We start from the raw sequence: 23,053 nt of genomic DNA on the forward strand, positions 1-23,053 counted from the left end.
CACGAACAGTTATTTCACGCGCTCTCTGCAGGTAACAGACGAACGCGGTGACACAGGTGGTATATTATATTTTTTTTTCTGTGAATGACTGATTTTGTCGTATCGTTGTAGACTCGTGAACAGCCTTTTAGTCGCACGTCCGCTATACTTAGGCATTCCCTGCAATAGTGGTGATTACCGTCGTATCATTCATTACCTTTCGGCAATCGTATTTTGATTAGTTGATTACTGTACGAAATGTATCACCGCGTACGACTCATGTATGCGGAACAGCACGAGGTCTGTACACTAACGCGTAAACGTGAATTTATGGATTGCCAAGTCCTAAACAAGTTGAATAACCTATAACCACTAGAGGCAAAACATCTAGTGAATAAGTGTTTGGTAAAAAACAAGTATTTTACCGATCAAGGTAATGCGATGATTTCATTGTTACTATCTATTTTTGTCGTTCCATTCATAAACATTATTCGTAGTATTTACAATAACTGTTTAAAATCAATAACATTTTACATTCATTATGATATGGACGTAGGCGAACAAATTCGCAAGTAAAGTTAAAATGACTTCGAAAATTCTGTTCGTCGTAACTCGCTAATCTTTCTATAAATGGCTCCGAAGCCAATCGTAGAATTTCAAACTTTTGGGAAAATTGCTGGCTACACTTTTTTTTCAATTTAGGATCTGCTTATCTGTCAGTGGGCCCGGATGTTTCAGTTTCTGTAGTATCCTCGGGGCCCGGGTTCTCACGCCCCTCTCTCCGTTTAATTTCGACCCTGCAGTATATGTACATACCTACGTATATAGACTACGTGCGTTTACTTCCGATGACCCTGTGCGATACGCCGATACGTTTTGAAATATATAGGTATAATAAATAATAATAATATGTTTGAAATATATCGTTCATACGATTTACGAGGAACTATTATTTAGGCATAATAGATCATTCGGTATTTAAATATTATATAATTTATGTAACTTTCGTGTACATGCAGTGAAAGTATATACGAAAATAATCAATCTTTTCAACTAGTATATCGTAGCCCGCAGGAAGTGATTTTATTTTAATATTTTTGGTGCATATATTATTATATTATAATCTCGTATATAATATGTATGACGCGCGTGTGTGTGTATCGATATGCATAATATAATATTTCTCGCTTAATCGTATTACGTTAAAATACTTTGATCAGGATAGATTATATTTTACATTGTTTATATGAAACCGGTACCTACGCTTTTGATTTGCATCTGACACGCGCTTTATGTTGATTGAATGTGAATACTTTGGTACTCGTATATCATATTCAAATTATAATTATTATACACGTTGGCATACCTACGCAGAACATACTTTTATACTATTAATTATTGATAAATAGAAATAGTATATGAGTATTATTTAAGCGTATTTTGACATCAATGCTATGTTTTAATTTTTTCTCTCTATAAAATCACAGTTTATTGTTTATATACTGTAATCATATTATGTTACGTTAAATTTCGATTTCTGGGTTCAACTGACGATCCGCGATGCAAATATTTGTTATTTATTAGTTTATTGAAAATGCACATTAATTAATATATGCTCTCTACTATAATATTATAGGTTTTTTTTTTATCTATATACTCTCAAAGAATACGAAATAATAATTTATAAAAATATAAAGCTATAAACGAAAAAATTACCACCCTCCTACTTTAAATATATATGACGGGGTTATATATTTTATGCGAACACCGAAGTTTGAGGAGTAAATGCTCAAGCCGATTTGTTCATCAGACCTTGTTAAGGAAACGTCTGTAAAACTTTCATCAAGCACTCTCCGGAATTTATCGTAATTAGTTCGTGTATATATATACAAAGCGGATTAAAAGTTTTCACTAAAAATACTCTGCGAGAAGTTGCACGAAATGTAGTCGGAAATGTTGTAAGACTTCATCGACCGCATAAAATGCAACGTACGCTATACTAAAATAAAAATCGATTTTTTTTCCCACCTTAAAAACAATCTTTCAGCTAGAAAATCGCCGTCGCTCGTCGGCGATAAAAGAAAAAAATGACTTATTAATGTATAAAATCTACCGCGGAAAATAAGTACAAAAATTCAAGGTCACGTAATATAACAACTAAACCATATATACGACATAGTACGTACAGGAAAATCGGATATTACATACATGTAGATACTAATAATACCGGTCGCGTATGATTATCTCGCGCCTGTGCATGTATCGATTATGCGGTTATTTTTTCCTTGCACATTCAGTCATCCTCTACACCTATTATATTCTGTTGATCGATCATCGGCTTGCGATTGGTCAACGTTGTTGATGTTGAAGATCATTCACTTTGCTCGTGTACCGTTACCATGACTAACGCATATGAATACGTACATTCACACACATAGACATATACATATATAACACACACACACACATACACACACGCGCGCATTTATATATATAAATATATATATTAGTTATGCGCCAAGAGAGCACTACCCGCACCTATGCCATTGGTTACCAAAACCGTTCACCGCTGGTCTTGTGCCAAACAATTTTAAACTTGCGTAATTTAATAACATACCTACACCTACTTGGTTTTTTTTTTATTTATTATTTTTTTATCATAGCCTTCCGGGTAAATTTCTTTTAAACGTAATCGAATACAGGGATGTATATATATGTACGTCGTACAATTTTTTTTCAATTAGAATATTTTCATATAATATTAATATATCTATATTGTGTTCTTATGATTTGCATAAATATACCAATTTTAATGTTAGGATTCCGTCAACAGCATTTCGCTAAATAAATATTGCATATAAAATCTTACAAAGCGTATACTTATAACATAATAAAATTATAGGTATGCATACCTAGTACCAATTATAGGCTATATAATATATATGTATATACAGACATATTATAGTTTACCATAGTATCGCAATACCTACATAACGGTTTAAAATTCATCCAAATTCAACTCGTCTTATACCATTGTTGCATTTGTACTGTATATTACTACGGAAATAATATAATAATTTACCATTCGAAACACACGTATGCCAAAAACGTCGTGACTACATATGTGACAGTTGTATTAATTTCTATTATATTTAAATATATATAATATATATTTGTATAATAAACGCTGTATCATTAAATTTGGGGTAATAAAATAATAATTTAAATAAAAATCTCGATTTTTTACAAAAAATCATGAGTAGATATGTAATTCATTTTAAATGATTGTAATTATTGTTCGGTTTTGATTTTTGGATAATTCTTTTAACGGTACCGTACGGATAACAAAAAAATGTAATTACTGAACACATTATTATTTTGTGCCATGGGATTTTGACATTAAAAAGGATAAAGAATATCATAACTATCTTACTGGAGTTTTAAATAATATAGACATTACATTTCTTAATGTAGATTTGTATATTGTGTGTTTGTTTGGCGTATAATTTATTTATTATACTTACTATGATGTTCAATACATTATTTTATTGTACTGCACACGGAAAATATTAAATCAAATGAGAACAATAATAATAATAGTAATAATAAACCATCGTTGCAAGTTTGAACAAAAGTATTTAATTTTTCAACAGAACCAAATGTATTGTAGCTATATCTATACACCTCTACCGTACGCGGTGCGCCGGCTCGCCACTTACAAATCAATATCAAATATATAATAACGTTATCCATGATGCTAATAATATCATATATTATATATATACACTGTAGCACTGATAATAATACCGTAAATACCTACTACGTGAACTTATATAATATTATGTTTTTTTCCGATTTTATATTACATTAACGGTTGTAGAATTGCAATAGGTAATATAAAATAAAATTGATATTGATTGTTTTTGAGAATTGTACTTGCCAGGATCAGCTGTCACACTCTAATATATTATGTAATAAATAAATTAAATTAAAGGTTATTTAGTAAACAATTACTCTTCATTATACTTTTGATAATAAATTTATTCAAATTTTTAAATAATGACTTACCTATATTAGGAGATCATATTTTCATATATTTTATTTTTGTGTTTTATTTAAGAAGTATTTTCCACAGCTTGATATACTTATTTTTTCAAAACAAAACAGCAATTTCAACTATAAATTTATTTATATTTTTTTTACAATTTTAACTTATCTAAATAAAAATTCAAACGAGTAATTTCTAAGTAATAAATTATATCATGTTTTAATTTTAATGATAGTAATTTTACATTTATAATTTATAATAGATGTAATACTTAAAGTATAGTATTTATTATACTTAGATAATATTTACAAATTAAAAAAAAAAACTAGTAAATTAATAATAATTACTATAATTATTTTAAAATTATCAAAGTCTTCGTACTTTTTAAACTTATTATTCTTAATAACTAAAAAATAAAAACTTATATATGCTTTTCATTTGAATTGCAAATTATGTATATAAACAATTTTTTTAAGATTACATGCTTAACTATTTACAGTAAAAATAAAAATGTTTATTTTAGTAAAAAGTTTATATCGCCACATAATTCTCCTTAAATGATATAAACAATTTAATGAAGTAAATATATAGAATCAATACACATTTTGCGAGGGACTTGTGGAGGTTTTGTACTCTTTAATTTTATCTTGAGATTAGGAGAATAAATAAAAGTTAAAAAAATGTATATAACACCTTTATTGGTAATAGATGATATTTTCAGCATACGCTTAAAAGTAGTGGCTTATTTTTAAATTTCTTCCATTTTTTTTTTTTTTTGTGTCAAGAAAATTAATTAAAAAAAAAAAAGTATAAATAATATACTTTTTTAAAAGTCTTAGGTTTTTTTTTGTTACGACATAATATATGTATATCGGACTTAAAATTTTTTCGAATGCAATAATTTACAAATAATTTACATCAATTTGTTTTTCATTAAAAAATATATATATGAGTTCCATTAAATGTTATTAGTTATCACATTGGCACAGGTCATTTTGATACAATCAGCCAATCGGTCCATATAATATTTTTATGCATACCTACATTATGCATAAACAAATATATGATTCGGTTTGAGTTTTACAAAAAATATTTTATAATTAATTATATAAGCCAGTGATTAATTTAATACTTATGCTGACTTTATTTTAATTATTGTATTTACAATATATGATTTAAAACTCTATTTTCTGTTTAAAGATTTTAAAATATAAATATTTAATTTTAGTCATCACATTATGTTCGTTCACCTGTCTAGGTATAATATTATAATTACAGTCAAGTATAAATATGTATATAGTTCCTGATTATGAACAAGGTGAATATAGGGTTTTAAATATTTTATACTCCAAAAAGTTAGAGCAAAGTAAAACAATTATAATTAACCATAGTTTTAGAAGTAGTCGTATAATTCGCTGAAAGGACCGAAGAAAAGCGTAATTTGCGTAATTTCAGCAGTGTTAATTTATTAAGTATTAGCTTTGCGGGCAAGACAGAAAATAACTATTAGAGATCTATACAAAGAGCTAGTATTATTCAACCATTTATTACGTTTTAACAATGAACGGTAATTAATTCAAAAAGTTTTTTTTCGAAATTTTTACTTTGGAAAACTTCAAATACATTTATTCCTACATTTTATATGACTTTTATTTCGTCTACTATTATGCCATAAAGTTTTGAAACTTCAAAACCCTAACAAATTTTGGTTGTAAAATAGCAACATAAAATTTAAAACACATTTTTTTTTTTTTTTTTTCATGAACACATTAATGTATGAATATCAATTATTGAAGTCAAACTTTTATTGATGAGAGTTTAAATTTTAAATCAACAATAACATTATGTTATACATAAATTTTATGCTAGTTTTAACTTTAAAGTTTTTTAATGATGATATTGTAAATAATCTTTTAAATCAACGTTTTTAAACTTCTTAATATTTAGAGAAGTATTCGAATGATAAAAATAAAAATATAATCAATTATTTAAAAAAATTTTAATTTTAATCGTTTCACTAGTAATATTTTTGAAAACAATGAGCGTTAGCTATTAAATTTATCAGCCTGTAATTCATACATGGATATAATATTTTTTAACATAACAAGTTAATAAAATATGGTATATATAAAACACAATTTTAATCAATTTAATCATATTATGATAGGAATGCTACTCTAACTGTCGTATCATTGCTTAAAAGATGTTACTGCTTATCTCAGCTTTTGTAGATTACAGGACATCAAAAATTTCTATGCGGTTGAGAATGTCTTTTATAAAGTTATAAATTACATACAATTTTTTTTAAATGTGAGATAGGCGGTGTTACTTCTTAATGTCACAATATTTTAATATTTTGGTGAGTCGTTTTGTATCTAAATGTGCGCATGTAAAATAATTTAATATAGTGGTTGGAAGTCATGAATCATGATATACTGTAGTACCACAACATAATAAAATGAAAGTTTGTTACAATCATCGTTACTGTTATGCAAATGTAAGGCATTTCATTACGTTCTACTTGTTTTAATCGAAAAAATAACATTTATAGTGGTCCCATAGTTAACTAGGAAAGGAAAATTTCAAGAGAATCTGTTAAACCTGCCGGTTTTTACAAAAAAATATTTTATAAAAATTGCACATAACCATGACAGTGATGTAGTTTCAGTTTTTTATTAGAATTTTTATAATAATTTTTTTTAAATTTAAAATGATATTATTATTTTTTTTAATTTATGATAAAATAATTATATTTTATAAATGACAACATGTAGTGATAATTAGTGATATTGCGTTATACTTATTAAAAAATCGTAGTGTAACTATTACTACCATATACCAAAATAAAACAGTAATACATTCCTATTATTCCCAGGGCTTTTCCGAAGATTTTTTCCTACTGAATATTTTTTCTTTATGAAATTCATTTGAACTATAATATTTATTTCTCTCCCCCAAAAAATTGTATTATTTCAATAATTGCGTGAAAAAAATAGAAACAAACATGTCAATAAAAAAACTAGTATTCTTCTCTTATACTTATTAGACGTTATTATAATTTTAGACAAACATAATAGTATTTATTCAAATTCTTAAGTTTGAGATACAGATACCAAAATAATAAAATTATATTTAAATTGAATTTTTAAAATTAAATTTAAAACTTTTTTTTTTTTTGCATGATTTGTATTGTTTTATATAACATCTCCTTTCAAGTTTTAAGTTATCATTGAGTTTTTAAAAATTCTTTAAACCAACCTGGTTCACGTGTTTTAAAAGTTTTTTATTAATTTATAGTTTAATTAATTAATTTATAAATAAATAAAGGTCTTTTGTGACCTATAATGTTAAATGTGGCATGTTAAAATGAACGAACAAATATTTATTTTCCATCTCAACAAAAATACTTTGACGATTTAATGATTTTAAAATATTTTTTGTATTTATAAGACGTTTTACATTTGCACTTTGAAGTTAAGTTATTGTATGAATATAGTATAAGCTGCAATATAATTTACTTATTTAGCTATCGAAATTTGCGTAAATTTTCAATTTCCTCTACTTCTACAGTATTTTTGCATACTCAGCTAATGATAGTTTTGTTTAGTCTAAATCATTTCCGGATAATTTAGTGAATTATTTTAATCGAACCTGAGACAATGATTTGAGAACACTCACTTAGATAATTATTAGATATGTAGGTTTATAAATTACATAAATATTGAGCTGAAATTTAATTACTCTAAACAATGATGAAAATGTACAAATTATACATATAAAAAGTTCCAACTAATAACATTATTTCATATGTATATTATATTATTGAGGATTATATATTTTTAATAGACGATTTGATAATATAATATTGTTCTTTGTATAATATGTTGTAACTTCTACGGTAGGCCTTACATTTATATTATGTTAAATAATATTTTTAAAACCCTATGAAATTTTAATCCTTTCGTTGGTTTTTTATACGCCATGATATAAACTTCAAATGAAAATGAAAATGATACTTTTTGCAAAAAATTGCTCGTAAATAGGATATTATTATTTTAAAATTACCATAATATTTTAAAAAAAAATACCAAACTGATTAAAACTTATAATTATTAAAAGCCTGTAAAAACCATCGTTTATAACTTATATAATTTATATGAAAAATATATGGATTTGTTTATGAAGACATTACTTTGCATGGATTTAAAACATAAACGCGACAATAAATACTATCAATATTGAACTTGTCTGTGTACAATAAACAATATATATATTATAATGTAATATGTCAAGGCAACAGTTATATAGAATAGATAGTACACACGCGACAAAAACAATAAATCCCATATTTTAAACATGGAACAATACCAATTATAAATTAAAATATTCATATTATGTCCAATATTCACTGGCAGTAAAATTCTACAAACTGTATTTACCTATACAGTTACATTACACACAATTTAAATTATACTTAAGCATAAATTATCAATCCAAATTCATTTTTAACATAATATATTAACAATACAACTACTGAATTAAAATAATAATAATAATAATTATGTTTAAGCTTATAAATATATATTACAAAAAACAATATTATAAACAAGGTAGAAATAACACATCAGTAATCATCATTCATAATTCGTAGATTAAGATTATTTGGTTATGGAACTTATTTATAAATAAGATAAATACTACCTAAAGAGGCAATATACCAAGACAATTTTATAAGAATGTCGTCACTTGGTAGTCATCAATTCCTGATTAGGGTTCTATCGAAATCGGATAGCTCCACATTTTTATATTCTGTAGTCATCTCGTATTTTAACGAATTATAGCAGAACAAATGCGTTATGAAAACCTACTACAAAGTAATAATGATCGTATATTATACGTTGTATTATGAAATTAGTAAAATAAATAATTATCATTGATTTGAATTTTTCTAACTTGGTTATAACCTATATAACATAAAAACGTAAATATTGAAAAAAAAGAAAAAAAAACATAATACTCAGTAACTTTGACGTTGAATTATGAAAATTAATGAAATTTAAACTGTGAAAAAAATCCCATTATATAATATTTATTAGAAAACGAGCAATTTTTGATACATTATGAATTCAGTTGATAAATCGCCACGTTCTCAATTTCGTTTAAATTCCATCATTAAAACAATGCATGCTATTAGGAGAGATTTTATATGATCAATAAAAACGTTTTTAGTTCTTCAGGTCATCCTTAGACGATAAAAAATGGCTAAAAGGGTATTTTATTTTATTATTTTTACCACCTTTGTAATAATTTAATATGTATAGTGTATAATGTATATAAACACTATATTAGTATAATTCACGCACGTATGTATAGTCTGTAAAGTATTCGAGTTACTTTCTTTCCGAGAATTGAAAACACGATTCTGTATTTTTTTTTTTTATTTAATTGCCTCTACGATGAAAATCATCTAAACTTTAGGTATTTCATCCCGAACAAGCATCGAAAAAATATTTTACAGTTATTAAATAATAATACAAATATGTCTAATAATGTCGCATTGGATTATGCAATAGGCTTTTAAAAATAAAATATTATTGAAATCTGTTGGTAAGTATGATTTAATAATAGATTATAATGTTATTATTATTTAATACTTATCAATATAATATTATATTGCTAGTCTCATATTATAATTTTGTGAGCTTATAATAAACGTTATACATTTTACAAAAAGTGCATCCTACTATTAAATTTCTAGTATCTATGCAAAATTACTTTAGTACTTTATTTATATCAACGAGTTGAATGGCTCTTAATACAGTACTATAACTAATAGAGATTTTAGATGTAAATACAATTTAATAGGTATCGTAAATCATTACGGACCATGCAGTTAACCGCACAGCTCATAGAGACATTTTTGAACGGAAACTATATTACACAAGGAAAATAAATGAACTACACTATATTACGCCAAACCTATGTAACCGATATTTGTAGTCTTGTTTTTCAACGAAACAAAATCCAGAAAAATATAGACAATTTTACCTGCTTTTATCGATCAGAAACGCTTCCGATTTGTTTTGTCTAGTGTACTATATACGGCCATGATTTTTTTTTAAATATAATATTTATTTATTCTGGCGTTTTATAAGATTATTTAAAAATTAATAACTGTTTAATGACTGCAATAATATGCTAATATAACTATTTTAATTTAATTTTATCTCCACCATAAACCCGTGATATTATTTAGTAACTACAGTTGCAGGTAACCTTTGAATGGCCATCATTTTAACCATTGCGTGTATCTCCAAAGCGACCGTGATATATATTATAGTTGTATAGCCCAATTTCATTCGGAAAAAAATGAACAAACATAAATTTACAGTGCTATATCGTTGTATCTCGGTTTTAGTGTACTTCGTTTTGTGACCTAATTAAACCGAAATGGACAATTCACCTATATAGTGGATTGGACATGGCACCACTTTGTACATTTCCTAATTTGATTCAAACTACTTTTTAAATTTATCTGATATTTCTAAGAACAGCCTCTAAAACTTTCATCAAAGTCGGTCGAGTAGTTTTTAAGTCTATAAGTTACGCAAACATAAAGAAGTCTTTTGTTATACATTTGAATAACAAACTATAAATTAAATATTATTTTCTTTTATTTAAAAAAAAAAATCCCATAGCAACGGCCTAGTGAGATGAATAGTCTTACAATTTTTTTATAATTTTTTTTTTCTGTTACCAATGGCAACCCTAGATATACATATATAAAAAGAAAATAATATTGGATTTTCATGTGGCCAAAAGGAAATTCATAAATAAACCCCTTTATAGTAACCTATAGAGGTTGTAAAAAAGCTAAAAATACTCTCTTAGTCTCAAGAAATTTATTAATATAACTTTTATTGAAATCTGTCTATTAAGCTCTTAAGATTAATACGTTCAAGTATACAAACTCTTTTACTTTATGATATTATAATATAGGTATGTAGAAATGTGAGAATAAATTGCGAATAGGTAATAAATCTTCAGAATATGAATAACAAAAAAATTTAGTTGTCCGAGTGTAGTGTTATTGGGTGGTGTTAAATCGTGCTTCGAATTAATCATGCATTTACTACATATTGTGTTTAAAATTAAAAATTATTGTTTTTATTTTTTAAATTGGCATAGATAGTGTTGAGCATAATATAATTAATTATTATCATTTAGCGTAAACAATTTATCTTTGTTATCTCAATATAATGTAAATTTAGTAATATAATACATTTATAATGATATTTGAATAACAGATATTCGTTAACTTTTCTCGTGAACTTCGCAACTTATGTTTCTACATTTATTTAACTTTGATGTGTACTATGTAAATACATTCCCATAGGCATGTTACAGAATTTTAATGTTTCAAACCCCGACAGCAATTTTAGTTATATGAGATTATAAAACCACCTATTAACATGCATACCGCGGAAAAGTAACAATTTAAAAATTTTAAATCTTGATTATTAGTACCTCTATAAATAAATATTATTTATGCGTAACACATTTTGATGATTTGTGCTCTAAGTCAAAATTCCGGACTCTACCCCCTCCCCCCTCAAAATTGTTTTAAATGTTTAAAAACTTTTGACACCAACATAAATATTTTCAGTCATAAATGGTCGTATAATTAATCTTATTATTATATTTTTAACCGAATGTCAAAACTTAAATTCAGTAAACGTTACATAGGTACATATCTCACTCCTTTCCAGTTTCCCCTTTCGAAAAAATGTATCAAGGTATGGTTTTGGTCTTAATCATAGGGAAAATTCCAGTAGTAAATTTCCTTTAGGGTCATTATATGATATGATACCTGAATATTGTCACGAAGTTTACAAGCAAAATTTGAGTCGCCGCAAACTTCGTAACTTTGATGAGTTGCTCGTCATCACATATTATTATAAATACTCTACTCGAAGTCTCAAATGACGAGAAATGGACTGGCGGTAACGAGGGCGGCTCCGAAGTAAAACATAATATAGTATTAGCGATATAAAATCGCGCCTGCGTGTACGTTCGGCTGCAATAGCAGTGTGTTTAGAGTGGTTATACGGCGAGGTGATTTAGCAGACATTTTGGAGCGTGCCGGTCGACCGCTCGTAATATTCGAGACAACGGTTCGTTTTTATCAGCCGTTACTGGAAAATTAATCAAAACATAACTACGACGCGTGATGGGGCCGCTAAAGTTTTTGCGCCGCCAAATTATAATATGACTATGATATATACATGCGCATGACGAATATTCGACAGTTTAAATTACCGAATGACATCACTGGCGATGATGGCCGGACACGAGCGTGCACATTTTGAAATGCGAAAGAACAAAACCGATAATAGATACCATAATAATAATAATATACACAGGTACGAGGCACATTTACGCGTATATATTATTAGAATAATGTAGGTATAAAATGTCTTCGGTCCGGTTGCGCGCGTCTTGCATATACTCGTCGCCGTGTACGCATAATATAATATTATTATATTGCAGCGCAGTGTGCACGGTGCGTGCGTTTAACTTCCTACATGAAATGTGTGTACCTCTATATACGTACCGTGGTCCGTGTTGTACGTGCATGTGTGTACGCCGTCTACTCAGATCATACAACAATAATAATAATAATAATAATAATATTACCACGCGCAATTGTGTGTGTGTGTGTGTGTGTGTACGCACAGGAAGGACGGAAAAACGCGTGGTGAGACGGAGACGAGACGAGTGAGAGAGAGTGAGTGAGAGAGGCGATTAATAATTATTTATCGTCGTCGGAACTGGTTTTGTGTTTTAAGTTTTGGTACGGACGAGCCCCGGCAGCGCGCGTGTGCGGGAGAAGTGAGGCTGCGGGTAGAGAAAAAAAAAATAATATTATAAAAAAGAGTTGGCAAACTGGTTATGCCGCGCGCGCGCGCGCACTATCGCCGCCGCCGCAGCTCGAATACACACACCGTCTTTCGCGTTCGTAGATACCTCCTATATAGATATGTATAGTACTACATGTGTATGTGTATTTCTGAAAGCACTCAAGGTTATTGAACCGTCCGACGACGGAATCCTTTGCTGCCGCTCGCGTTGCCTCCACACTCCACTAACCGCTGTATAATAATAATAATAATAAAAATATTATATGTGATGCGAGTGTGTACGTAAATGTAATATAATAATAATAATAATATTATATTTATATCTTTTATTATATTGTCGTGTGTCTCGCTGTTTCTTTTTGTTTTTTTTTTTGCTGTTTTTTTTTATATTATTATATATATATATATATATATATATATTATATTATGACATTATGTAACATATATATAATGTCATTTATTATTTATATAACTTATATTTTATTACATTCTCGGTGCAAACAATCAGTTATGCGACGTCTCTCGGTCACGGCATAACTTAGTGTTCGAAAATGACGTACCTACCTAAAATATCGGTATTGGTATAAGTATTTGGATCATACATAATTTATCGTTATACGTAGTATTCTTTCTGACTTACAATCAAAATAATTTGTATAATTTGATTTCATTGTAAATTATTTTGATTTTCGAATCGAATTCGTTAGACGTGCTATTTGTACATATACATAATATCAAGAACCTACTCTTATTTAATTTGTTCGTTTTTAGAAGAAATCTCTCAGATAAATAAATTAGTGTATACTTGATAAAAATTAATGTTTCAATATTTTAAGCTTTGATTTTAGTGGGCTGATATCAAGTGAATGCATAATTATTACGTTTCACATAATAATAATAATAATAATAATAATGATGATGATGATAATGACTTAAATATAATTTCGAGTGTTGTAAATTTTTCTTGGAGTACGAATATTTAATATTCAAATATACAAAGTTTAACTGAAATAACCAAAATATATAATTAACTGTTTGCAATTTTGTAATCAAAGAGCATAGAATTTTGATAACCGTTTTGAAAAATGTATTATGATTTAAAAATTCTATAATATAGACTTAGACTTATTATGTCTGAAATGTCCCTTGATCTTTTAATTCTTTCAAAATAGGTACCTATATATTATGATGTAGGAATGTTGGACTTTTTATGATAACTCCAGAATATCAATGGGCTCACTTCAAAAATAAGCTCAGTAAATCATCAACCACTCTGTGTATGTATATATTATTCATATTTATCGAATCTTTTCACCGAACAATGCAGTCGTACAAATATTGTAAATATATATATAGACGCTGTGGGGAGACACAATAATAAAATAGCCGAATCCCCGGGCTGGGCATCTATATAAACAAAAAAAAAGACTTTATGAAAACAAATACCGTATATACATACATACATACATACATACATATATTTATACGTTTATACAAGACGTCCAAATACAAGAAGTAAACTTATATATATTTATACATCGTATAATGCATGTATACGACCATTAGTGTTGAATATATATACTTGAATTTTATGCGATGGTTTTTCCATTCTTCTTCTTCTTCTTCTTCTTCTTCTTTTTCTTTAACTACGTAAGCAATATTATATGTTTGAAATTCGACGTTGGCATCGCGTCGTTAAAACGCCATGCCACCGCCGACCGTGTGTCCACACAAAGTCGAAATATCTACACGGAGTAAGGTGTGGTATTATTATGTATAGGTACCTATAATATTATGATATATTGTATAAGCGCGTGCATAGAGAATATTTATCTTGACGCATAATGATCGATGGCGTTGTCTGTCAATGATCAACGTCGAATTAGGGTGATTAAATAAGATTTCCAAAGTCTTCTGATTTGAAGTGTCTCCATCTTTTTCAAAGAAGTTTAGAACTAAATAATTTTGTGATTTTATTATATAAAATTTGACAAGTATCATAAATTTATATAGATAGAATATTTTTAAAGCCTACACTAATATAATATTTTCGATTCTATTAAAACTGAAATAATTGGCGTTCAAATTAAGTATCGGATTTGGCTACCATCTCGTGTACGTCATAACTATATCAAGTCCAATAAATAATAAATCAAAAATTGCGTCAATCGTTTCCGTTCCGATTTCATACTTTTTTTGTTTTGCTCATCGATTGGGTCAAGTTTTTTGTGTGATTATAATAAAATATTATTATAAGTGCTGCATTTTCCATTCAAAATCGGTGAGACCGGTAACACACCTAAGATTTTAACCATGGAAGACTGTTCAGTGGTCATATGTAAAGACCGGAGCCGATAGGGATTTCAACTGAAGAAAAAATAAATTGAGCTCTTGAAATTATTCAAGGTATCTGAATTTATTGTAATATAAAAATATTTAAATATATTAGGTGCATGTAATACATTCTCATATGAATGACTCGGCGATGGGATTTTATATCGAAATGCGTACGCGTAAACGAAAATTAATATAAGACGTGGGGTTGTATAGTCGCAGTTGATTACCAATAATATTAAGTATTTTATAAGATATAAGCGTATGTATGGATATAGTATACGTTTAATACATGGCGACCACGGTACAGGTGATAATAATATTATTCGAGTATACGACCAGAGTACCGGTTATGCTCGCGTACCTATATATTATATATACATTATACAATATACAATATACATATATAGTATAGCTTAGACCACCTATATATAATATTTATAGCTGCTGTGTATTAAATATTTATACGGGAAATTGTAAAAAACTAACGTTGACTCGACCACAGAGTATAATATTATACATATATAATATACTGTCGCAGTGATTTTTTGGAAAACATTTTTTTTAAATAGAAGTAATAGTATGCTCGACTTTTCATTTTGATACGGTCCGTGAACACTATTTAGGTACCTAGGTCTACCTACCGATCGCGTGAGTCCTACACATTACGTTTGCTATACCTACCCGCTGCGGTATCGTGTATTATATATATATTATATACAAGACATTTTATTTTGACGTCTGAACGCGCGTGCAACCGTATAAAGTAATTTGTTTCGTTCTATTGTCGTTTTAATTTTATCATCATACGTACAAAATAGTTTATGTGTAATATCGCTCGCTAAAAAGTTTTTATTTTTGTTGTTTTATTGTTTGTATAACAATATTATCATACATTAACGACTAGTTTGAAAATTTCACCCGTCATTTTTATTCTGTTTTTATAATATAATCGCAGTCATGCTTGTGTCCTAATCCTCCTCCATAATCCAATAAATGACTGTTTTCCGACACCAGCTGTTTTCTCAGAAAAAAAATATCACGAAAAATTAGGTACAATTCTATGTTTTACACAAATGTTTCTCTGCTGTAGGTTAATCAAGAAAAAAAAGATACGATTTAATTTTCACCCAAGTAAATTTTTGGTTTTAAATCACCGATTATTCGTATTTTTTTGTATTTTAACATAGCATAAACCTTAAACAAAATTGATATAACAGTATTATAATTTATTATCAGCTAATTTCTATAATGTAACTTATCAACAAAAATCTATATTATAAACGTATAGTAATATATATATTTAAAGTCAATGTACGTAACTTTTTACTATACTTTTCTAATAATTACCAAAATAAACTTGACCATTATCTTATTTATTTATACTTGTATATAATTGACCAATTTCATAAATTTTATTAGATTAGTAGATATGTACATAATGTATTGATTGATGAAATACAAATAACAAAAGGTTTTAAATTTTAAAAAAAATAGTGTACTTAGAAATAAAATGTTATCTTATAATATTTTATTTTTTTATGTAAAAAATAGTTGAAGATTTGGGAAAAAAAAAATGCTTATAATATCAGGAAAAGTATATACCTTTATAAGCTTATGGTGTTCCTTAGGGTGCAACGCATAGGTATAACATATTATAATAACATTATAAGACTCATAAATCATAAATAGGTACGTCGATGTCCGTTGGTAATCTTACTTTAGAATAGTTTGTGAACGCTCTGCAGTATAGCATACATTATATTTTTTAATAATAATTAATATGTATAGATTTTACATTTATTTAATACACTTAGAACATACATTTTTTAAAACTGCATTGCATCAATAAGCGTTTTTCTTAATAATTATATTAATACATAAATATCAATAAAATTTATTAATACTTAGTTTATCTAAGACCACATAGTAGTCAGTAAATACGTATATACGTATGTTTATGTATTTATAACATATAGAACAGGTATACTGGTTATAAATTTTAATATTTAGTGATATGATATAGTCATAGTATTTTATCCACATTTTTATTTTGTTTGCTATGGTTCACCGGTGAAAATTATCAGTGCCTATTATTCATATAAATCGCTAGTAACAAAACGTGTATAATTTTCATAATGATATAATATACGTTTTGTAATATATTCTGTAGGACTAGGGTCCCACATATCTTATTTTGTATTTTGCATAGGTAAAAAGTACTTTTGCTCGAAAGACTTAAATGCAAAATTCAATGGTAGTGGAACTCGTGACGTTATTTAGTTATTATTGAATGTACTATGGCTATTTTTTACGTTTTCTCATAAATGTAAATAATATTACCTATAGTTTATAATAGATAGAACAAATAAACTGAATGTAAAATTGTAAAAACTGACATTGATTTTTTCGCATATTATGTCAAAATTAAAATATAATATAGGTAAATAAGTTACCAATGCACTTTTGATTTAAATTTGTTACACCGTGATTGCGTGTTCTGCACTCGCTATAATACTCTCCGCTATATATTATATATATATACAGAACGAGTAGATAATAATCATTTTTCATCGTATTATATAATATAACGTGTAATCGTGATGTTCTCTATATAGACATAGCAGTAGACTGCGCAGATACATACGTCTGTCGACTGCTATTATAATAATATTTATATATATATATATATAAATGTATTCGTCGAACCAGCAGCAGATAGTTCTCTTTCTATATATTATTATTATTACTATTATATTTTTTCCTTGCCCGGTTACTATTATAATATCATGCACGTGTACCTATGTATACCTATACACCACATCGGTGTTGTACACCTACCATGTTATTATTATTATTATTATTATTATTATTGTGACGGCACACACCCACCACCACCATCGCCTTGGCATTCAAATCTCAACATGTGCGTCACTCTTGTATTACAATAATATCGCGTACAGATGTAAGTACGTATGGGAAACATTTGTAACGACCATTTATTTTTCTACCTTGTGTATTGTTATTCCACAGTCTCCGTGATATTGTTAAAGTTCACTTTTTACCCGCGCAAATCACATCCGTTCCTTTTTGGAGTCGGTGCTTATTTTAAGCGCGATTTGTCAGACATACATTTCAGTATATTGCAATTGCACCGTTCCGAGTAAAATAATGATATATTTTACAGTGTTAAAAAATTGTGATGGATTTGATTTTCGTCCCTAGAAAGTAAAACTTTTTTTAATATTTATACATATCACCTTTGATCTATAGTGCCTCAACATTATTATAATCATATCATCATAGTTAGAAACATTTTATTTTCATCTCACTTCGTTTTGCATATTTTACATATTTAATAAAATGTAGTTAACGATGGATAAACAGATTATTACTAACTGATCTTATTACAATATTTATTACATATTATACTCGATGTAATATGTATGTATAATATCATAACGGTTGTGATTATAATAACTAATTAAGTACCTACCTACCTAACTAAACACCATTGCGTGTTGGTGTTAAAATCGGTTTTATGAACTGATGAAGTGTATTAAACGTATGTTGACCTCTCATAATATAATATCATTACATTATCTTTGTATATTTATGATATTCGGGTTGATTGACTTTAAATAATATTCAATTGCAATACATAGTGAAGTACAAGTACACCTATAGTCCATAAAACAAGTATATAGTTGAGTGTACACTATAGTAGTCATTCAGATGTAATGAAATTTAAATCACTGATGTTTACAGACATTATAATATAATATGTATGAATAAATCTACTATGATTTTTATTTTAGTATTATTCTATTAGATAGCCATACTGGACATTGGTCATACATTTACACGATTTTTATTTTGAACTATGGCGTTAATTTAACGAGTGATCTAAAACTGTATTTTCCAACTTTTTTATGACGGTGACTCACAAATTAACTGCTTATTGGATCCTCTATTAGAAAAAAAAGTATAGGATAATATAGTATTATTAATAATTGAGTTTTTACAGCAGCAATTGTAGCGTGACAATAAGCTTTCATTGTATTTTTATTTAAACGTTATAATATTCTGTAAGTTTGATTTTTACATTTAGCTATTTGGTATCGAGAAGTTTTTATAATTTAGAGGGCTTTAAACTTATATTGGCTAAAATTTTTCCGCATACAGCGCATTGTGGTTGAACTATTTCATTGATTTCATAACTTCGAATCCAAATTCGATGAAATCTGTACTTTAACTATGATTACCTGATGCTATTAATTTCATTTTTTTTATTGTACCTACTGAATCGTCTGGTGGAACAGGTTGATCTATACCACCGACTGTAGTCTTACGAATAATAAATTTGTCTATTAAAAAATTAAAACTTAATATATAAAATTTAATAGTTTTAAAATGAGTGTCTAATAGTAAACCAGAACTTTTCGTTTGTACTTATTCTCGCAGTCTCGATGTACTATTCATACTCAACTGTATAGACAATCGACCGATACCTCATTGACAGTCATTAGCACATTTACTGATAAAACAAATTTTAATAATAATTGCAATAAAATAGTACAAAAGTTATGGTGATATCAATTGTAAAATGTATGTCCTACATAGTTCATTCTACAATACTACTCGTAGTTAGATTTCACATTGTTATTATACTAAGAGGTATCAAATAAAACACAACTTAAACATTTATCAATTTATGATTAAATCTATTTAAATTTTTTTTATACATACAACATAGTTGCCTTATTAATTTACAAACACTGCAAGTCGTCTCCCATAGGTCGAGAAACACTAATCAAATCGTATAGGTAATCATAATACGGTTCTATAATGCGCATAAGTTACATACATAGATTCATTTTCGTTTTTTATACCCACATTATGCAGTATACTATATATATAAACGAAAAATCAAAAATACTCGTCGAGTTGTTATTGTTGTAATGATTGAAATAGCTAGATGATTTATTGTCGACGGGTAAAAAAATGTATATGTATAACGTATACAGAACGGGGTGGCAAGGTACACAGCAGTGACTACGTGTATATCGCGAGGGTGCCATGAAATGTAGGGCGTGACAGGTCTGGTGACCTATTTTCTTGGATTCCCTGCCGAGGCTCCGTGTATATACATTTGTATATATATGTATATACTATATATACATTATATACAGTCCCGGGTAGCGGATCGATGTCGGTAGTTTTTGGCAAAACGATATTGCCGTTTTCCTCCGAGCGTAGAAAATATAATGTACGCTTTTACTTACGATTTAAAAGCTCCGAAAACGCGTGCTGAACATATAATAATGTTATACATTACGACGTATAACTATTACTTAATCTAGTTTATTAAAAACACGAAGATTTAAAACGATATCCTTTACAAGTGGAGGAAGTTATCATGCAGATTCACAAACTTAAATAAATCTTATTTAGTTTGTAATTTGTATTTATAGTATAGTTTTACAAATTATAATGTTTATAAATATTTATATATGAGGATAAATTTATCGAGACATTAGTAGATACCACGTAACTGATATTACATGTTAGTCAATGTGTGAGTGTGAAACATATTTTGAAAATTAAGACCAACCAAACATGTAAATAAAAAAATATTTCTCTGTGTATTATTTGTAATATTTTTATTCCAACATTGCAAAAACATTTAGTGCCCTTATGTTAACACGATCAACTAAATTATAATAAACAACAAATTTTTTTCTCTCTTAATTAAAACGTTAAAATAATAACATTATTCTGTTGCGATTTTCAATTTTTATCAATATATATTTTGTTTACAGATCAACATTTTGCAGCAGCCGATTCAAACACTACGCCGGCTAAATCATTTGTACCATGTCGAGTATGCGGCGACAAAGCGTCTGGATACCACTATGGCGTCACGTCGTGCGAAGGATGCAAGGTATATAACGCTATGATACATAATAATTTATATATATATATATTACTTTAATTACAATATAATGTTTAATATGTATAATTTAGTGAGATTACGTACGTTTCAATTGTAATTTTTTACACTCAAGTTGTTGTTGATTATTTGATACACACGGCCTTTATAACCGTGGTGCATATTATAATAATTGTACATGTTATCTTCTGTGAGGAGTTTTTAAAGAATAATAGAATGCGCGCAATACGTGTGTCGCGACAAGAGATCACGGACAAAAAAAATTCATGCTATTGTCGTATTATCAAACTAAAAATTAATTACACAAGTTTTGGTTTACGTTTATATTAAATTTACCACACATAAAATAATGATATAATATACATATCTTCTCCGTCAATAACTTTTCATCTTCAATTAATAATTCGCCAACATAATTTTAGAAAACTATGTGTATTTCTGTATTATAGATTGTAGTAATTTATAAAAATTTTAAATTTACATAAACTCAGGATAATAAAATTAAAATGTTTGTTTTTGTGCTGCTTAATAATTTGATATTGTTAATTTATGTAAATCTTTTAAAATTGAACTACTTGTTTCCATTAAGAATTAAAATATAGTAATTTAAGTTTTAAAGCTTAGGTAGAAGGTGGTTATAAACTTATAGTTGGCAAATCGATATTTATAAAAACAACCATTATGAGACATCTTGTGTATACGTATAAAATATTATATATATATAGTTTGTGGAAAAGTTAGTTTAAGATTTTAAACTTTAAAGCAATGTACGAAATATTTGCATAAAACGTATTTCAAATTACAGAATTCTATTCAGAACTTTTTTTTATTTTATATCTGATTCAAAGTTTTTATTGTAAGATTAACCAATTTCTACGTATCTATTTGTTATTACTTGTGTTGAAGCAAGCTATAAGAGATACGAGTACCCTACACTCAACATCTGTAATTTGTAACCTGTCTGGTTTCTTTATTTTTTTACGAGCCTCACGACAGTATCCTTACCCCTTCTATTATAATAAATTGTACGGACTGAACCCCGAATCGAAATTGATTTCTCGAATACTCATCATACCCATACATCGTTCCAAGTATTCAGGAATATTTTTTTTGTACTTGCATACCTTCTATCTATGTACAATATCTTAATTGAACTCTAAAGTTTAGGTTCACTTCAATTTTGTTGTAATTCAAAAGAATAATAGTATCAGAAAATCTACATGTTTATAATATTTATTCGAATATACAGAAAAATAAGAAATAATTTAAAATAATAACTATAATGTTGATTTTGAGTTCAGTCGTATTTTTTTTAATTTTTTTTTTTAATGTAATATTAAATCCGTTCAACAAAAACTAAAAAGTACAATAAATGTATATATAAAGTTTGTACTGCATAGTCAAAATATTAAGTGTGTCTAATTAATTTAGTGGCATTACTAGGATGGTAATAATAAATGAGAACTGTTTGGACAGTACGTTGACTGCACGTGTGCGTTGTACGACTCGTCCATTTATTGAAAAGACTTAAACACACAATATTCTGTAGATACAACATATACACAGCCGGTGTTTTTATATATATATTTAAGCATATAATACATTTACACGTTACTCGCATTGGTATATTATATATATATAGGTATAAACAAACTGTTTTAATATGGAAGCAAATTATTGTTTTTCCGCTTTGATGTTTATGCATATAATATTTCATGTTTATTTTAAATAATTTATCAAATGCGCTTGATATGTGCTGAAAAAACTAAATTATAAAGTAGAAAAGAAATTACCCGGATCATTTCATTTTTTTTTCCA

General features: G+C 27.6%; 1 protein-coding gene across 2 annotated transcripts in view; it reads left to right on the plus strand.

The window, feature by feature from the left end:
* The window catches only part of LOC112596402 (ecdysone-induced protein 78C), a 60,442-nt gene that overhangs the window by 23,494 nt on the left and 13,895 nt on the right, over positions 1-23,053 (plus strand). For both annotated transcript variants that reach the window (XM_025342063.1, XM_025342062.1), the window contains one exon: positions 21,105-21,226. In XM_025342063.1, coding sequence (XP_025197848.1) covers positions 21,105-21,226 — 122 coding nt within the window. The remainder of the gene's footprint in view (positions 1-21,104; positions 21,227-23,053) is intronic.

Source organism: Melanaphis sacchari, unplaced genomic scaffold, assembly GCF_002803265.2.
Source record: "Melanaphis sacchari strain LSU unplaced genomic scaffold, SCAv2.0 Contig31_pilon_pilon, whole genome shotgun sequence".
Taxonomy (NCBI): domain Eukaryota; kingdom Metazoa; phylum Arthropoda; class Insecta; order Hemiptera; family Aphididae; genus Melanaphis; species Melanaphis sacchari.